At 49.4% G+C, this 18,441-nt stretch overlaps 2 protein-coding genes across 7 annotated transcripts in view; one reads left to right on the top strand and one right to left on the bottom strand.

Moving 5' to 3' along the window:
* The window catches only part of LOC125135024 (cysteine-rich protein 3), a 53,582-nt gene extending 44,022 nt beyond the window's left edge, over nucleotides 1-9,560 (top strand). Inside the window, exons 2-9 of one of the 4 annotated variants that reach the window (XM_047794632.1) lie at nucleotides 6,645-6,720; nucleotides 6,978-7,072; nucleotides 7,472-7,529; nucleotides 7,626-7,757; nucleotides 8,530-8,601; nucleotides 8,725-8,819; nucleotides 8,926-8,983; nucleotides 9,158-9,560. In XM_047794632.1, the coding sequence (XP_047650588.1) occupies nucleotides 6,678-6,720; nucleotides 6,978-7,072; nucleotides 7,472-7,529; nucleotides 7,626-7,757; nucleotides 8,530-8,601; nucleotides 8,725-8,819; nucleotides 8,926-8,983; nucleotides 9,158-9,219 (615 nt within the window). In that variant the 5' untranslated portion in view covers nucleotides 6,645-6,677 and the 3' untranslated portion in view covers nucleotides 9,220-9,560. Of the gene's footprint in view, nucleotides 1-526; nucleotides 563-6,644; nucleotides 6,721-6,977; nucleotides 7,073-7,471; nucleotides 7,530-7,625; nucleotides 7,758-8,529; nucleotides 8,602-8,724; nucleotides 8,820-8,925; nucleotides 9,030-9,157 lie in introns of those variants that run through there. The other 3 variants (XM_047794633.1, XM_047794634.1, XM_047794631.1) reach the window with 3 other exon arrangements.
* SLC22A7 (solute carrier family 22 member 7) lies at nucleotides 9,494-15,926 on the bottom strand. 3 transcript variants are annotated; one of them, XM_047794636.1, is made up of 10 exons: nucleotides 15,421-15,926; nucleotides 14,681-14,784; nucleotides 14,389-14,543; nucleotides 14,096-14,264; nucleotides 13,096-13,219; nucleotides 12,668-12,777; nucleotides 11,940-12,154; nucleotides 11,646-11,754; nucleotides 10,734-10,940; nucleotides 9,494-10,338 (listed from the first exon to the last, which is right to left on the bottom strand). In XM_047794636.1, the coding sequence occupies exons 1-10, from the start codon at nucleotides 15,814-15,816 to the stop codon at nucleotides 10,284-10,286; spliced, it is 1,644 nt and encodes a 547-aa protein (XP_047650592.1). In that variant the 5' UTR covers nucleotides 15,817-15,926; the 3' UTR covers nucleotides 9,494-10,283. The 3 variants fall into 3 exon arrangements, with proteins under 3 accessions (XP_047650592.1, XP_047650591.1, XP_047650593.1); XM_047794635.1 differs by having other exon boundaries at nucleotides 14,681-14,808; nucleotides 15,421-15,816; XM_047794637.1 differs by lacking the exon at nucleotides 9,494-10,338 and having other exon boundaries at nucleotides 10,857-11,754; nucleotides 14,380-14,543; nucleotides 15,421-15,873.
* Nucleotides 15,927-18,441: the final 2,515 nt, after the last annotated feature.

The following is an 18,441-nucleotide window of genomic DNA, read 5'->3' as shown; positions in this document are numbered from 1 at the left end:
AAGATTAAACTGTTTTGGTCTTATTACATGTATCTCATGACCTGGACTATTCTTATATATTGTTAAAAAAAAAATTTAGCATTCCCCCCGCCCCTGCCATGAAGATCTTAGTAAAACAAGGAGGAAGTTGCTGGTAGTTTTACACCAAGGAGCACTGATACCATATATCAGATTTATAAGTAAGCTGACCACGAAGTTGCACTCCTCTTTTCTTCTCGGACTCCAGCATATTGATACATTTTTTCATGCTGGAAATTATTTGGAGATCATTTAAAAATATACTTTCAAGTGAAATACATGTTGAGAGACCAAATCCATCTTTGCATGGAAGCCCATCATTTAAAGCTTTTAATTTTTTTCGTGAGCATAGGTTGAAGGCAGCCATGGCAAAGGGTCAAGAAGTCCTTTCTGCCAGTCTTGATTCTAAATCAGTCCAGCTGATGCCCCTGAATCACAAGATGTAGCTCACTTAATTTAAGCCCTAAGAAGCTAACCACAAGTAGCTAATACAAGGTGCTCTCAACAGGTTCATGTGATGGCAAGGTGACACTGGGAAACAAGGGAAAAAATCTAACAGACTCTTGGAAGAGCTGTAAATAATGTGTGATTATACAACAGCAGTTCTCTACAGGTGGGAGGATTAGTGTATTTTAACACAGTGTTTCAGTCTATTTTTGATTTGTGTATGTGTTTCTTTTTTTAAGTAATATAAACTACAGAAAGTAAAGCTTTCTAGTTGGAGGGGATATTCAAAACATGGAGTGAGAAAGCACAAGGGTTATGGCTAATAAAGGTTGAAAAACAACAATAAAGAGATAAGACTGATTTTTCATTAATATACAGAACTGAATGAAACCTTTTAAAAGAGTCATCCCTAGGTAGAGATTTTGATAATGCCTTAAAAGTGATAAGCATATGGCCACGTACTTGGACAATGACAGGAGTTTATAGCTGTAATCAAAGCTCACTGCAGCGCTAACATGACACATGATAGCAGCCATATTTGTAAGGTGCTTTACAGTTTGTATAACACTTTCCCGCATTCTCTTCTTTGCCATATATTTAATGATAGACGTAATTGTGCTACATGCTAATTGAGCTTAATTAGTAAGTTTTCATGAATTACTGTAATTAGTGGGATTGGTTTGCTGCCAAAGCAAATGTTCAGGTCTCTCTTTACTTCATTAGTTACCTAGTATTTATAATCAGGATCAGTTTAAATCATATTCCATTTTTTTGTGTCATACACACTGATCCTCATGTATATTAAAAAACAAACTCCTGAGTCCTTACTCCTAGACAGCTGAGCCTCCATTGTTCTAGAGCTTTTGTTATAGCAAAACTCTCAGCCCCTACCAGTCCACTCCTAATTATACATCTCTCACTGGTCCTCATTTACTCACACTTGAGGAAGACTTCTATGCAACACTTAACATTCCTTCACCAATAAATATTTATTGAGCACTATGTGCCAGAGATTGGGCAAGACACTGGAAGCATACACAGTGGTTGGCAAAACAGCCCTGGTCCCTGCCCTCATGGGGCTCACAGACTAATGGAGTAGACAAAGCCTAGATTGTTGTGGGGAGGTAGGCAGGAAGTTGGCAGACCTATTTTATTCTCCCACTAAGCTGCAAATTAGCCTTAGTCATGGGGTCTTCATTTGCCTTTTTTCCTCATTTGATTCATCACTCAGGCAGGGAAAACACAGTTATCATAGATTGTACCCCCGCTCTACCCTCCAGCACATGATGCTATAGGAGGAAATGCCTGGAGTCAGTAGCCTGATATTGAATAGGTGAGGGGGAGCTGAGGTTAGTCAGGAATTAGCGAGGTGAAGATATTAGGGAAGCAACTTCCCAGAAAAGAGATAGCATTTGCAAAAAAGGCCTTGCAGTAGGAAAGAACTTGGCAGGTTTAGGAAGCTCTTTTAGTATAGAGGGGTTGAGGCAACAGGAGAAATGACTTAGAAGACTGGAGAGGTGGAGAGCCCTAGAGCCAAGTTAAAAACTTTCATCCTGAGAGCACTAAGAAACCATGGAAAAGTCTTAATGACACTTCCCTGCCTTCTGTAACTCAACCCATTATTTACTTGGCTAGGCCCTCTTTAGGTACAGAGATGCTGTGCAGACAAATGTAGTATCCTTTCAGACTGAAATAATGGGTAGTTTAGCAGAAGCCATGCTTAGGAGCATCAAATATAAAAAGTATGAGCTCAAGAATCAGAATGCCTGGGAATCTGCATTGATGTTGAACACATTTCTTAACTTTTCCGAGCCACTTTCCTTTTCTTTACATTTGGTAATATAACATTTAAATCCCTCATCAGGTGGTTGTAGTTATCACAAAGGACAAGTACAGTGATTATGACTGGCATCCCATAAGTGGTAGCTCTCACTTTTTTAGAAATTCTTGCTAACACAAATTCCAAACTTTCTTTGAGAATGGAATCACAAAATGATATATCATCAAATTGTGAAGCAGCCTTAAAGATCTGTTTGAATATGATCCGTGCATTCCTTCTGTAACACTGACGATTAGTTGGTTTGTTCTCTAACATTACTTATAACATCCAGAGACAGGAAGCTCACCACTGTCTGAAGCACCCACTCCACATTTAGCTCTAATAGAAGGTTCTTTTCTTGAACTGAATCCATATCTGCTTCCCCATAACCTCTACTCAGGGGTCTCAGTAGTGCCCCTAATGCTTCTTCCATGTGACAGTCCTCCAGGTGTTTGAGGTCATGATATCTACCGCCACTTACCTAGAATTCAAAGCTTGTTTCTTCAGCCTAACAGCAGTAATAAAAATGTCAATTTATCAAGAAAACACAATTATAACATATATATGTGCCTAACAATAGAGTTTTTATTTATTTTTATTTATTTTTTCTTTTATTTTCCCACTGTACAGCAAGGGGTCAAGTTATCCTTACATGTATACATTTTTTTCCCCACCCTTTGTTCTGTTGCAACATGAGTATCTAGACATAGTTCTCAATGCTACTCAGCAAGATCTCCTTGTAAATCTATTCTAAGTTGTATCTGATAACCCCAAGCTCCCCATCCCTCCCACTCCCTCCCTCTCCCTAACAATAGAGTTTTTAAAAACATGAAGTAAAGAGTGTTAATGGGAGATTTTTATTGTAATAGTAATTTGTATTGTAATTGTCATTTTACTGAGCACCCACCCTATACTTTGTGCTACAGATACAGAAATAAGTCTCAATCAATCCTATTAATTGAAGAAGGAAAGTAAGTGTAACCCAACATTTACAGATACTGTGACAGAGGTCTGTGCAGGAAAAAGCAAAGGGCTGGGAGGTGGGGCTCCAAGGGACTAGTCATCTTTATGAAAGAGGGGCCTTTCATAAAGATGATACAAACTTCCACTCTACTGGACTTACTCATTTGTGGTATTTGTTAAAATATCATTTTAGAGGTTTTAGTCACACAGAGTATTCAAAATAGCCACTGTCAGTAACTGCAGATACACTCCTACAAGAGATGTGAATTTTCCCTGTTAACATTCTTTACAAAGATTTTTAGTGTTAGAACAGTGGAAGCCAGGTAAGGAAGAAAAGTAGAATACTGTGATTTGCTGTACTGCAAATGGATGGCAAATATTTGGCAAGGAAGAACCTCAACTAGTCTTTCCTAAGCACTGAAATAGAAGAGATAGGGCACACTGTGTTTGTTGTGGCCATGTGATATAGGAAGGCCTCAGAAATGGGGAGCAGTAAAGCATTTGCCCACTGACTCATAGCAAGTTGTGTGAAAGCACCATGGTAAGTCATGCTCTGATGCTTGTTTGTTTGGGGCCCTGTGCTGGATGCCATGGTAAAGATGGCCCATTTCGAAGGCTGAGGCATGGGCACAAGGCGATCAATGCAGAGAGAGCTGGGGAACCTTAGAAAAGGATTATTTGATGTGCCCTGGAAGTTCTGAGGATAGATTCTTGGATGATGAAGTTAGCTTTCCTAAAGGAGGCAGCATGTCCAAGAATAAATACAATAACGGAGCCCTCCCAACCTCCTAATGTGTGACCTTCTTCATGAGAGCCATAGAGAGCAAAAGGCAGTGAATCTTGATCTGCCTTCCTGAAGAATAAACACCTGAGAGGCAGAAACAGGACAGTAAAATATCAGTGGAGACTAAAACTTTAACATTTTTCAAACATGTTAAAGAGGAATCCCTTCAAGACACAGTTATAAAACTAAGGATCTTGAAATATTCCCCCCAAACTAAAAATAAATGAGAAAGTGTAGAAGTTCACTTCACAGTGTGCAAGCCTTCCACCTTTAGAAGTCATCAAGGAAGATAAAACCAGTGTTGTTAGAAGCAAAAAGTACCCATGGAGACAAGTGAAGAAAGGAGTGTTGAGTAGAAGTTCAGAGACACCAGTCCTCTCCCCATTGCCCCGCTGAGGAATCTAAAGTCCAGAGAGGGTCTCAGATTCCCAAGACACAAATAGAACTCCTTTCACCCAGCAGGGCACAGTGCTATAGCCCAGTGATGGGTTTAGCACACACAGCCCCTTCAGCTCTTTGACAAACCGCCCTGATAAAACAGAGGAACATACTCCAGAAAACTCATTTCACCGTGATACTTTATCAAGGGCTTGTCTCCTTGGCTGTGGCCCTGCCCCTCATTTGCTGAGCTATCTTTAAAAAAAAAAAAAAAAAGTTACCTTCAGGTGTTATTAAGACCTTATCCACATACCATAAATTTCACCCTTAAAAGTATACAATTCAATGATTTTTAGAATATCCAATGAGGTTGGGTAAATATCACCACTATCTAATGCCAGATCATTTTCATCTTCCCATAGGAGACCTGGTACCCATTAGCAGATGCTCTCAATTGCCCCTCCCCTAAACCCCTAGCAATCACTGATCTACTTCCTAGCTTTATAGATTTCCCTATTTTGAACATGTCATATGTGGTGGTGTGTATCTGGCTTCTTTCACTTAATATTTTTATGGTTCATCCATGTTGTAGCATGCATTAGTACTCTATTCCCTTTTTTATTTTTTAAAATTTTTAAACTCAATTTATTACATTTATGGTTGTACAATGATGATCACAGTACTCTATTCCTTTTTATGGCTGAATAACATTCTATCAGATAGAGGTGTTTTTGTTTTGTTTTGTTTTTGCTTTTGCTTTTTAGGCCACAGGTGCAGCATATGGAAGTTCCCAGGCGAGGGGTCTAATCTGAACTGCAGCTGCCGGTCTCCACCACACCTCACGGCAGTGCCAGATCCTTAACCCACTGAGCAAGGCCAGGAATCGAACCTGAATCCTCCTGGGTACTAGTCAGCATCACCAGTGAGCCATAACAGGAACTCCAGAAAGATTACATTTTGTTTATCCATCCATCAGCTGATGGACTTTGGGTTTTTCCAACTTTCGGCTATTGTGAATAGCAGTGCTATGAATATTCATCCACAAGTTTTTGTGTGAACATGCACTTTGTGTGTGTGAGGAGTGCAAGGATCATAGGGTGACTCTATAAATTGTAGCTTTTTGAGGAACTGCCAGACTTTTTCAGTGGGGTACACTATTTTACATTCACGTCAACTTTGTATGAAGGATCCAGTTTTCCTATCCTCACTAACACTCTCCTTTTTTAATGTAGCCATTCTAGTAGGTGTAAAATGTTCTCATTGTGGTACTGATTTTCATTTTCTGAATGACAAATAATGATAAGCATCTTTGCATATGTTTGTTGACCTTTGTATATTGTCTTTGGAAAAATGTCTATTCAGAGTCTTTTCCCATCTTTTATTTGGGTTGTCTTTTTATTGTTTTAAAAGTCTTGTACAAATTCTGATTAGTAGATCCTTATCAGATATGTTTTCAAATATTTGTTCCCATTCTGTAGGTTTAAATTTCTTGAAGTGTCCTTTGAAGCACTGCTGAGCTACTTTTAACAAATATTAAAACATCTTAAACTAAATTAGGAATATGTAATTGATGTCTGAATTATACTTTTATATTGAATAAGCATTATCATTTTATGAGCAAACCATAGTATGCAGACCACATTTGGGGGCTTCCAAACTAAGAGTCATGGGTTCATTATGGGATCCATCATAATGATACTTATCACTTTTATAGTATTTAGGTGCCAGGTACTGTTTGGGCACTTTGCACGAATTAACATCTAATTCTCACCACAATCCTATGAGGGAGAGACTTATTACATTACTCGTTGTACAGGTAAGAAAACAGAGGCAGAAGGGGGTTAAGTAATTTGCCTAAAGCTAAAGAGTGAGTAAATAAGACAAAGATAAGCTCCAGATTCCCCCGCTCTTAACACCTGCCACTGAAAGGCGGAATTAAAATATTTCAAATAACGCCTAACCCCTAGCTTTGGGGAAATAATAGTATTGTCATGGCGTCTATACCCTGGAGAGTTTCCTTCTGTCTAGCTTCAGGACCTTCTCTCCTCTCCACCGGTCCAAAGCTTAATGTTTAGAAGTAACGTCAAAATTGCCTACATCCCCGAAGTGGTTCTAAATTTCTGGCGGCCATTGAACGTGGAAGAGCAGCGGGTTCCGCAAGGCAAGGCTCACAGCTGAGCCGTGGGCGGGGCCAGTGGAGGGGGTGGGACCTGAGCTCCAGCGGTCTTGCCTAAGGTGTGCAGTGCCGGCTGCTCAGCGCGTGGAGCCATGAGCTGGATCTGCCCCCGTTGTCTGCAGCCTGTTTTCTTTGGTGAGGCTGGGACGGAGGAAGGGGAGGAGAAGACGGGGCGAGTGGGAGCCGTTGGGTTCCATAAGTACCCAAGGAGGTGGCGAATTGTGGTTCCAGACCTCTGGGGCGCAGGGCACTCTGGTGGGATGGAGCTGGCCTCCCAGAGACACTCCCCATTGTCTCTAGGAATCCGGGCGGGTGGGACCCAGGGAAAAAAGGAGTGCACCTTCTGCCTGGCCTGGCTCCCCACTGCCTGGTTCCACCTTGTCCCCCCACAGCAGAGAAGGTGAGCTCCGTGGGCAAGAACTGGCACCGCTTCTGCCTGAAATGTGAGCACTGCCACAACGTCCTGTCCCCAGGAGGGCATGCAGAGGTGAGGCTTGGCTGGGTTGCACAGCCCTGTGCCTGTCACCAGCTCCCAGTTTCAGCCCCATCAGCCCACCACCATCAACCTCAGCAGCCAACTCCCCAAATCGATCTACCCACGAGGCACCACACCATCCAGTATCTGGGAGCCTGAGTTGTGCAGGTGGATCTCATGCCTTTTGTCAGGTGGGAAAGAGAAGCAGCAGTGCTTCCTGACCTGCTCTTTCCCTTTCCCCCAACCACAGTGGCACTTCTGGCATGCCAGCCCACCCCTCACTACTCCTAGACCCACCAACCCAGGCCAGTAGAAAGATACAACTGGCAGCTGTCTTGGGGAAAAGATTGTGGGGCACAGGGGAGGCCCTCTTGGGCCCTAAGCAATCCTCTTCCCTCTCCTTGTGCCTAGCACAACGGAAGGCCGTATTGCCACAAGCCATGCTATGGGGTTCTTTTTGGACCCAGGGGTAAGTACCAGCCTGGAAGGGGCCAGGGGACAACAAAACCCTCCTTGTGCCTGGGAGCTGGAGGCTCAAGCCTGACCTCCCCTCTTCTTTCTGCAGGGGTGAACATTGGTGGTGTGGGCTCCTACCTCTACAGATCCCCAGCTCCCACCCCTGCAAGCATCACCCCCCTCAGCCCTAGCAGCTTCAGCTCCCCCAGGCCCAGACCTGGCCTCCCCCAGGGCAAGAAAAGTAAGTGAGATTGGACCCTAGCTACTTCTCCTCCTGACCCTTGCCCAGGATGGAACACAGGGTGGGCCCAGGTGGCAAGATCCCACCTAGCCCTCTGCCACTTTGTTCATGACAAAGTCTTCTCTGCCCCCTTTTTGATGTTTCCTCATGTAAGCTGCTGATTAAGAGGAAAATTAGGCAGATGGCATTATCACCCCTGTCTTACAAGTGAGGAAACTTGAGGTCTGGACAAGGCAGGTGAACTTGTACAGTCACACAGCTAGACAGAGGAAAATCTGGCCTGGAACTCAGGACCCTCCCAGGCTGGGGCCATGGAAAGAATGACCTAGAGTGGAGGGTCATTGAGATGGGCCAGCCCCTCACATTCTTCCACTTCTCCCCTCTCCCTGTTCCTTCCTCCATCCCCTGGAGTGGGCAGTGACACTCTGTTCCCCAACACCTGACACCTCTGCCCTGGCCAGCTCCTATATCAGCTCAGGTTTCCTGAGGATTGAGTTGCTGACAGGGTTGGGCTAGTGGGCACCTGAGCCCCTGGGAGGATAAAAAGGAAGCAGGTGGTCCCTCCTGCAGATAGAGATGGGGCAAGAAATGGAGTGGGGGTGGAGGTCTCTGCTCTGCCTGAGGAAGGCAGACTCATGCCCATATGGGTGAGAGGCTCTGGGATGAGCCTGGCTTTTGGAAGAGGACAGTGCCATACGCAGGCCAGAGCTGGTGGGCCCTGTTTAGGCCAAGCCTCCACCTCAGTCCTTGCGGGGGCCTCTTCCCTTTAAAGGCCCTCCCTACATGAAGACGTTCACTGGGGAGACCTCTCTGTGCCCTGGTTGTGAGGAACCCGTCTATTTTGGTAAGTGACAATAGAAAGCTAGTGAAGGGGGCACTTAGGATGGGCATCAGAGGGCAGGGGGGTGGTGCAAGACAAGTGTGTCTCCCTGCCCTGCCCCTCAAACTGCCACCTCTCCCTCACCAGCTGAGAAGGTGATGTCTTTGGGCAGAAATTGGCACCGACCCTGTCTGAGGTGCCAGCGGTGCCGGAAGACCCTTACTGCTGGGAGTCATGCCGAGGTGAGCAAGGCAGAAGTGGGTGATTATGCTGGGAGGTGGAAGGTTGAAAATGGGAAAAGAGCTAAGCTCAGACATCTCACTCTCTCTCTCTCTTTCTCTGTCCCAGCATGACGGCGTCCCCTACTGCCACATCCCCTGCTATGGCTACCTGTTTGGCCCCAAAGGTGGGCAGCCCCACCCCAGACACTGGGCCTAAAACATGGCATGTAGGTCTGTGAGGATGTGTGGACAACTTTCCCTGTGGTCAAACATACCCCAGGCCCTTCCCAATTCCCTCTAGCCCTCAGCCCAGCACCCTCTGGCCCCAAGGCCCTTGGTGATAGAGTTCTTTCCCTCAGGTGTGAACATTGGTGATGTGGGCTGCTACATCTATGACCCCGTGGAGATAAAATCCAAATGAGATGCTCACAGGAGAGTTCACCCTAATCCAGACCTCCCGTCATCCCCTCCATGGTCCAGTGGGAGCTACAGAAATCTCCAGTCCTATGAGAGTGGGAGAAAGTGGGATTCTGGTGGCCTGATCCTAGGCTCCATCGTAGACCAGAGTCTAGACTTTCTCTGCCAATTCCTCCCTTTCCCATTCCTATTTGGTCAGGGGACAGGCCACCCCATTTGAAGGGTCGGCCTCTTGGCCTTCCCAATCCCTTGACTCAGAAAATTCTGTAACTTCAAGGTACTCATAAAACTTGTGTTTATTTGGGCTTCTCCAATAAAATGGTGGCTCCCATGCCTTCAACTCTTCTTTAGGCATGAGGCCTAGACAGTGGGTTGGAGGATGGGGAGTGTAGGGGCGGGGGGCTGCATTGCGCTGCAGAGTGCCTGGGAGGTAGCAGCACCAGCTATTGGAACAAAGAACCGTGTTATCCTGGTCCCCTGGCTCTGGCATTGTGCAGCCCCCAGCACCACACAGTGGACAGCATGCCCACCAGCCCTGTGGGTATCAGAAGTCATTACAGGACAGCCCTTTGTTTAGCACCATCTCTAGAGGAAGCACCTTCTTTGACATTTGAGCATGACAGCAGATAAATCCTGTGGTGAGGTCTACGAGGAGGTTTCACTTTTCTATTTGAGAGATGACCAGACCCAGAGAGAAAAAACCACATGCCCAAGGTCACCCAGAAATCAGTGGCAAAACTGGGACTAGAACCCAGGGCCAGATTCAGTGGCTTCCCATCCTGGGCTCATCCCACAGCTCCTCACTGTTGCCCCAACCCCAGGGGCGCCTTTATTTACAGAATCCCCCAGTCATGAGAGGGGTGCCAGAATTCTCTAGCAGCCCACTGCATTCTGGGAAGTTGCTCTGTTGCTGGAGGCCAAATAGTCAAGGCTGGATGAGCACAGAGAGGGGGCAACTCCAGCCCTGGACAGGGGGCTTGATGCCCCCAGCCCCGGTCACGGGGCCTGCCCTCTGTTCTCTCAGCCCCTGCTGCAGAACTTGTGCGGAGGGCCTGCCCTTGATACCACTCAGTCCTGGACCTGCTTCATGGGCATCTCTTCCTCCTGAAGGCTGGATGGGGCACTGGGGAGGAAGGAGTCATGAGCATTGGTGGAGTTTAGCCTCCCAGCCTCCCACTCCAGCCTGCCCCATTAGGGCTGGCCTCAAGCACCCCCCATTCCTGATATACAAACACATGACTCCCACACATGCTTGTACACATCCCTCATGCACAGGCATACCTGAGTGTGTATACACGCCCTCCTCTTCCTGGAAACACACACAGGTATGGACTTGGGTACACTTTCATACATGCAGTTTACGTGCCTCAGGTCACACATCTGTGCACACTCGCATCCATGCACCAGATACAGGTGTGTAGACATGTCTTCCTCTCTGAATCTTACCTAAGGTGCCAGGTACCTGAAGACCCAGACCCACATGCATATGCTCACACTGACACAGTCCTGTGCACACACCTCTTCCTCTCCACGTCTTGGATGGTCTCTGGCAGCTGTGCCTGCTTTGTCTCTGGTAGCAGGAGGGCAATGCAGGCAGCCAGCAAGGCGATCCCCCCATAAGCGAGCTTGGGCAGTGACAGCCATACTCCATCCAGCAAGGCTGCCAGTGGGGCCAAAGAGCCTCCCAACCGGCCCACCAGTGCAGTCAGCCCCATCCCTGTCTGTCTGTTCAGAGAAAGGATGGAGGAGGAGGTTGGTGCTCATACCTACTTGTAGTCATGCCTCCTGGAGCTGGCAGGCCCGGGTGCCCCCTTCTCCCCAGATGGCTAAGAAAGCTGGGGCTTCTTTCAGGTGGTCTTCCCACCCATCCCCAGGCCAGGGGCTCCCAAGCCAGCACCCACTAGAGAATGGGCCCCCATTCTGATTGTACCAATCAGGTACTGCTGAAGGAAAAACAAGAGTCACCAGAGAGAGGATGGGGAAGGGGTAGGGTGCCAGGAAGTGGACCAGAAGCTGGAACAGCCCCTGCCATGTTAGAGGAGACAGGGCTTTCTAAACATGCCCAGCTGTCTACCCATCTCCTGACCACCTGTCAATAGCTACCTGAAAGGGATGAGACCTTTTGTCTAGAGACAACCCCCAAGGGCAGCCCTGCTTGGGCAGTGGTGGGTAGGATGGCATGGGATGGACAGATGGGGGCCTTTTGTGACGGTTTTCTTTTAAAGGAGGCCCAGAGAAGTTGACTGACCTTCTCAGGGTCCCTTAGGAATAAAATGTCCCACCTCCTCCCAGACTTAGACACAGAAGGCTCTGATTAGCTCTGTAAGGAATGGGTAACAGGGAATAGGGTGTAGAGTGTGTATCTGGGGTGTTGGGAAGAGATGTGACTAACACGCCCTCTCTCCAGGTGGCTTGCCTGGGACCCCTCACCTGAGCACAGTAGGGTACAGCTCTGATGTGAACAGGTAGGCAGTGGTGAAGGCAGCTTCAGAAAAACCCTTCCCCAACACCGCCAGGGCAGTGCTCCAGGATTTCATCTCTGGAGGAAAAGGAATTCAGGCAGTGAGAGGACTTGTGGAAGGACCGAGGTTGTCCCAGGATGGGAGGTGGAGCCCCCGGGGAGGGCGGGACTTAACTGGCCTGGAGTCGGGCTTCCGGGAAAGGGCGGGGTTCTCAGCCGGGAGGCGGGCCTCTAAGAATGGGCGGGGCTTGGGCGGGGCTCACCGGAGGACACCAGCAGCCTGAAGCCCAAGGAGAGGGAGGCGCCCAGCAGCGTTCCCGCCAGCGTGAGCCGGCGTCCCGCGTGGCGCACGGACAGATAGACCAACAGTTTGGAGGGCAGCTCCACTGCCCCAAACAGCAGCTGCGTCTGGTACACGTTCAGCCCCAGACCCGACACATCCAGGCTCAGGCCGTAATAGGAGAAGTTCACTCCAAACCTGAGGAAGGTTGCGAAGCCACTCAGGGGCCCTCCTTCGCACCCCCTTGTGCTCTTTTCTCAGGAGCCTTGGCCATTTAGAGGGACCATCTCTCCCACCTTCGGACCCCGCTGCCTACGACCTTCCCTGTCCCCATAATCCCCTCTGAGTGTGCAGCACATGCCAGTGGCTGAAGTGCCTTTACCTAATTTTTACAGCAACCCTGTGAGACAGGAACTAATATATCAGAAGAACCGCTTAGGCTCTGAGTGTTTGAACAGAGTGTTAACAAAGCGACCTATTCAAGGGTTCACAGTAAAGAAGTGGCAGAGCCTGAATTTGAACCCAAATGTCTCTGATGCCTACTCCACCCTGACCTTCCAGAGTTCCTTCCCCCAAGAGGCAGATCCTCCTGCCATCCATAGTTACAGTTTTCACTTGTCTCTTGTCCTCTCACACTCAGCACCAGCCTGGAGTCTGCCCCTCCCCGACCACCCCACCCCCCCGCCGCCCCCCGGCCAGAACCCTCCTCACCACACCACCATGCAGCACAGTGAGATGTGTCGGAGCCTTGGTGTCCGGAACAGGTCTAGGTATGAGGGTCTTCGGACCACCCGCTCGGCGGCAGCCACTTTGCTCAGGGCCTGGTCAGGGAGGAGGAGAGTTTGTGACATCGGAGTTGACTGTGTCACTTGAGCAAGGCAGCTTGTTCTCTCTGGATCTCCACCCTTCCCTTCTGCAGTAGCGGGGGAGGGGATGCACATGGGAGCTGGGCAGAGTGGGCCCTGAGTCAAGGATGTGGCCCAACAGGGCCAGTAGGACATTCTGAAGAGTTTGGAGCTCTCTACTGGGGGCCAGGAGCTTTTCCTTCATAGAGTGGACTCCAGGAAGGGGACCCTTGACACAGATTATACACATGCACACACGTACTTGCATGTGTTCACACATACATTCACCCTCACCTCCCGGCTCAGGCCGTCCTCGCCCACGGGCCGCCCATTGAGCCTGGCACAGCGGAGCAGGTACCTATGGGCGTCCTCCACACGGCCCTGGGTCAGAAGCCAGCGTGCAGACTCAGGCACCCACCTGTAGGGACAAGAAGAAGTCCTTCAGTCAGAGCCAGCACCCTAAGCCACATCTCCCTCCTGGGCACACCACAGGCTGACAGCCTCCAAGCTCTTGCCCACACAGTCCCCTCATCCTGGAACTTGTTCTCTTCCCAAGCCCTCCTCACCTGAGGAACCATGATTCTATCATTGAATTATTAGTCTTTTATGATACTTCAAGGTCCAATTTCAAAGCCACCTCATCCCACACTTCCTTGCCCAGGCCTAGGTCCCCAACAGCCTGGGAGTTCCTTTTCTACTCAACTGAATTGGTCTTGCCCCTAAAACCTTGGCCCCCAGCACCAGCTACCCAGTTCTTCCATAGGTGACCAGGGGGCATAGGATGAAGCAGAGACAGACAGACATACTGAGGGGGGTCATTCAAAGCCAGCTCATTTTGGGGAGGCTATGAAATGCCCACCTTGCCCAGCCTCCCCCGCCGCCTCGCTTGGACTCCCTACCCTTGTGCTATCTTTGCCCTCATCCTGACCCCTCTAGGGCACTTTGTGCCCTTTGCTCGGCTCTGTCTCTGCATCTCTGTCTCTTATGTTCACTCATGTCTCCATCTCCATCTGTCCTTTTCAGTCTGCCTTTCAGTCTTTGTCTCTCACTGTCTCTCAGTGATTCTGTCTCTATCATGCCATCTCTTTCTCCCTTTCTCCCTATATTTAGTTTCCTATTTCTCTGCTTCACATGCACTGGTGCCATCTTCTTTATATTGATCTCTGTCTCTTTGTTTCTCTTGGTCACTGACTATTTCTGTTCATCTCTCAGTCTGTCTTTGAATCTCAGCCTCTGATTGATTCTGTCTCTGGCTTCTTATATATCCAGCTCCCCAGCTGCCCACAGATCTCACCAGATGCTGAGGATGCCTGGGGCACAAGGCAGGGTGACAGCCAGCAGAAGCCATCGCCAGTCCCGTATCAAGTAGCCGACCAGTGCCAACAGCATCACGCCGCCTGTCCAGAAGGTGCTGCTCAGGACACCTGCCACAGTGCGGTGTCCCACATCCAGCCACTCCAGCTCTGGACCCAGGGCAGGGGTTGGAAACAGGAAGATAGTTAGTAAGGGCCAGATGGACTCAGTCTCACCCTTGACAGCTGCCTCCCTCCAGTCTTCCAGGCCCTGCCCATCCTTTGCCTGCCTCACCCAGTGGCATCACAATGATGGTGAAGCCTGCCAGGGCTGTGCCAGTGAGGGTGCGGGTGATGGCGAACATGGTGTAGCTGACTGAAGCTGCAGACACCAGGCCGAGCACCAGGGCACTCACATAGGCCACCAGCAGCAGACGGCGCCGCCCAAACCTGCACAGAGGTCATGCAGGGTCAGCACCCTGTAGAGGTGAGGTCCCAAGACACAGGTATACTATGTCCACACCCCAGCTAGTGGAAAAGGGTTTCCCACCCCACTCCCTTATTGGGCCCCCCCTACCTCACCCCACCTGTCAGACAGGTATCCGAAGGCCACGGCCCCCACCAGCACACCGGCGAAGAAGAAGGTGGAAGTGGCTCTGTTCAGGCCTTTCTGCTCACACACCAGGTCCCACTGCAGGGACAGGCAGGGAGGGGCCTCCCATGGGCACGGGCCCCTCTCCAGCTGGTACCAACCCCTTTTCTCCAGACCCCAGGGCCTTCTGAGATCAACTGTGCCATCCTGCCACCTCCATGTCAGATAATAAGCCCCCAACTATTCACCCCACCTTGGGGGGTGGGGGTGGAAAACTTTGCCCCTTTGCAACCCTGTAGCCTCAGCTTCTTCCCACAGAAAGCCTTGACCATGACAAGAGGAGTTCTTCTTCCCAGAGAGACTCTGCCCCCACATGCACTCCTCCAGTTGGTTTATGTAAATCCTAGACCTGGGGCCCAGAACAAGGGAAGGAAGAGAAGGAGGCCTCTCTTGTTTTTCTCCACCTCTAACTGCAGAAACACCCTTCTCACTCTCTGCTGCAACTCCCTGGGGCCATCTTATGAGCCCCTCCCTGCCGTAATCACCTCTCAATTAATAATAGCAGCTCTAGAAGCTAGAAACAAAACAGCACTTTAAATTTATAGACCCCCATCTACAGATGGGTAAACTGAGATGCTAAAAGGTAAAGTAATGTGTCAAAGGCCCACAGGGTAATCACCCAAAATAGTACAGGCCCATCCGTTCACGTGTTCCCCAACCTCCCAGCTTGGGTACCTCAGTTGCAATGGTGGAGGAGAACTCCGAGTGGTCGTATTCCCAGCCCTGAGGGCAGGGCACTGTGGAGGGCTCACCCTCCAGCTGCTCCCCAGGGCTCTGCCCGAGTCCCCACAACGTGGTGTTGGGGAGGGCCCCGGAATGGGTGAAGCGGAGGCAGGAGCTGAACCTGCCATCAGGCTCCCGGGGCAGGTGGGCCTCCAGCCACGCGTCCTGGTGACTGAAGTTGGCAGGGGCTCCAGGCAGGGCACAGCGGTGGGCCGGCACGGCAGTCAGGAAGATGGGCAAGAGAAAGTGCATGGGCAGCAGCACACGGGGCAGGGCCAACAGTGCCACGTTCCACAGCTGGAAGGGCCCAAAGCCGCCCACCTTGTCTAGCAGCTCCTCGAATGCCATGTCGCCCACCCACCAACCTTCTCCAGTGCAGACTCCCTTTGTAGTGCCCAGCAGAGCTCAAACAGCCTACCACTTGGACCCTTGGACTCTGGAGGCGGGAGTGGAGAGACTGATGAGCAGAGAGCCTGTAGCCAGAATCCAGCCCTCAGGGGCTGGCCCAGGACTGGGCCCTCCCAGGCCACCCAAGTCTCCAGGGATCCCTGCCTGTCTGTCCCAGTACCTGGGGGGAGGGGCTGCCATTCATTCAGAGGTCACTGACTTAGTGGCTCTAGGACTTAGATATCAGTGCTCAAGGGCCAAGTTGGGCAGCCTTAGGCTGCCATGTGGTAGCTGGGTGTGTAGGAGGTGAGGCTCTAGCCCCTTGATCAGCAGAGCTTCCAAGAGTCCCTAAAAGAAGAAGTCCCCTGAAGCATAGTGCCAGCTCTCCCTGGATGCCCTTTGTCCTGTGAAGCATCAGTTCAGCCTTGCCTATTTGCAGCCACAGCCTGGCTGGCAGCCTAGGATTCAAAACTGAGGGCCAAAAACATTATGGAAAGGCCTCAGAAAACTAAATTTAGAACTACCAGGAGTTCCCTTCGTGGCGTAGCAGAAACCAATCTGACTAGGAACCATGACATTGCAGGTTCAATCCCTGGCCTTGCTCAGTCGGTTAAGGATCTGGCATTGCCATGAGCTGTGGTGTAGGTCACAGATTCAGCTCGGATCCTGCTTTGCTGTGGCTCTGGTGTAGGCCTATAGCTGTAGCTCCAATTAAGCCCGTAGCCTGGGAACATCCATATGCCGCTGGTGCAGCCCCCCCCCAAAAAAAAAGAATTACCATATATGATCCAGCAATCCCCTACCTGGGCAAATATCTGGACAAAACTTTCATTGAAAAAAATACATGCACCCTTATGTTCATTGCAGTGCTGTTCACAATAACCAAAACATGGAAATGTCCAACGACAGATGAATGGATTAAGAAGATATGGTACGTATATACAGTGGAATAATACTCAGCCATAAAAAAGAACAAAATAATGCCATTTGCAGCAACATGGATGGAACTAGAGATTCTCATGCTAAGTGAAGTTAGAGAATGACAGATACTGTATGGTATCACTTTTTTTGTGGGGGGATCTTTTTGTCCTTTTTTAGGGCCTCACCTGTGGCATATAGAAGTTCCCAGGCTAGGGGTCGAATGGGAGCTGTAGCTGCTGGCCTATGCCAGAGCCACGCCAGATCCGCGACACATCTGTGACCTACACCACAGCTCACAGCAATGCCAGGTCCTTAACCCATTGAGCGAGGCCAGGGATCGAACCGGCAACATCATGGTTACTAGTCAGATTCGTTTCTGCTGCACCACGGCAAGAACTCCTGGTATCACTTTTATGTGTAATCTAAAATATGGCACAGATGAACCTATCTACAGAACAGAAACAGACTCTCAGAAATGGCCAGCAGACATGTGGTTGCCAAGCGGGGGAGGGAGGGGGATGGACTGGGAGTTCAGGGTTAATAGGTGCAAACTGTTACATTTAGAATGGATAGACAATGAGGTCCTGCTGCATAGCACAAGGAACTTTGTCCAGTCACGTGATGAAAGATAATATGAAAAAGAGAGTGTATGTAGATGTATGACTGGATCATTTTGCCATACAGCAGAAATTATTAGAACAATGTAAATCAACTATAATTTTTAAAAATTAAAAAAAAACAAAACTGAGGGCCAGGCCCTAACCAAGCAAAGGGTTCTTCCTGGTGAGCCACAAGGCCTCACTGTACCCCTACACCCCCACCTGGAGCTTATGCCCTAGCCTAAGGCTTACCTGGAGCCATACTGGGCAGTTTGGCTGATCTGAGGATCCCAAACCCACCCTCCCACTCAGGGCTTCACTCAGAGCTCTTCCCATACACACAGTCCCTCCTACCTGCTCCCTGCCCCTATTTCAGGAGCTTCCCAGATTACCCCACAGTGGAGGGGTGGGGTGATAGGGAAGGAAAGGGTTTGCCAAGATCCTGCCATTGGTGCTGCCAGTGAATGCCTAAGCCTCAGGATTTGTCTGACCTTCCCCAGTCAACTCTCATTCATGGCGCTGACCACAAAAACAGAGGGAACCAGAAATGTCAGATTTAGTCTGATTTGATTCTCCAAATGCCAGGCTGACCTGACCCAGGTGGGAGGTTGTCAAATTGTATTCCAAGGGCTCCAGATTTCTAAGCAAATAAGCTTCTAAAGGGCCCAAGCTAAAAAAAGTTTGAAAACCCCTCACTTAATCCAGCCTCCAATTTGAACAGATAAGAATCAGGTTGGGAGGCCGGAAACACAGCTTGCTGGGGTCACACGGTGACTCAGCAGAACTGGAGAGAGGATCAAGACCCTTGACTCTGGTCCTGGGCCTTTGACCCAAGCTGCTGGGCTAGAGATATTCCACTCTGCACTAGGCTGGGCTCCCTGAGAAAGCTCTGGGGAAAGAGCTAGATTATTGACATGGTGTGTGTTAATAGTGGTGCTAATAGGCATGGGGGGACATTGATTTGGTGGTGGTGACAGGAGGTGATAAGAGGAATTGCATCTCTAAAACATTCTGTGAGGTTCAAAGATGCCTCAGCCACAGCCCCTGCCCTCAGCGAGCATGCAGT

This window comes from Phacochoerus africanus, chromosome 9, assembly GCF_016906955.1.
Source record: "Phacochoerus africanus isolate WHEZ1 chromosome 9, ROS_Pafr_v1, whole genome shotgun sequence".
In the NCBI taxonomy this organism is placed as follows: Eukaryota; Metazoa; Chordata; class Mammalia; order Artiodactyla; family Suidae; genus Phacochoerus; species Phacochoerus africanus.
The sequence above is the reverse complement of the archived record's forward strand: the minus strand, read 5'-3'. Positions and strand labels throughout refer to the sequence as shown.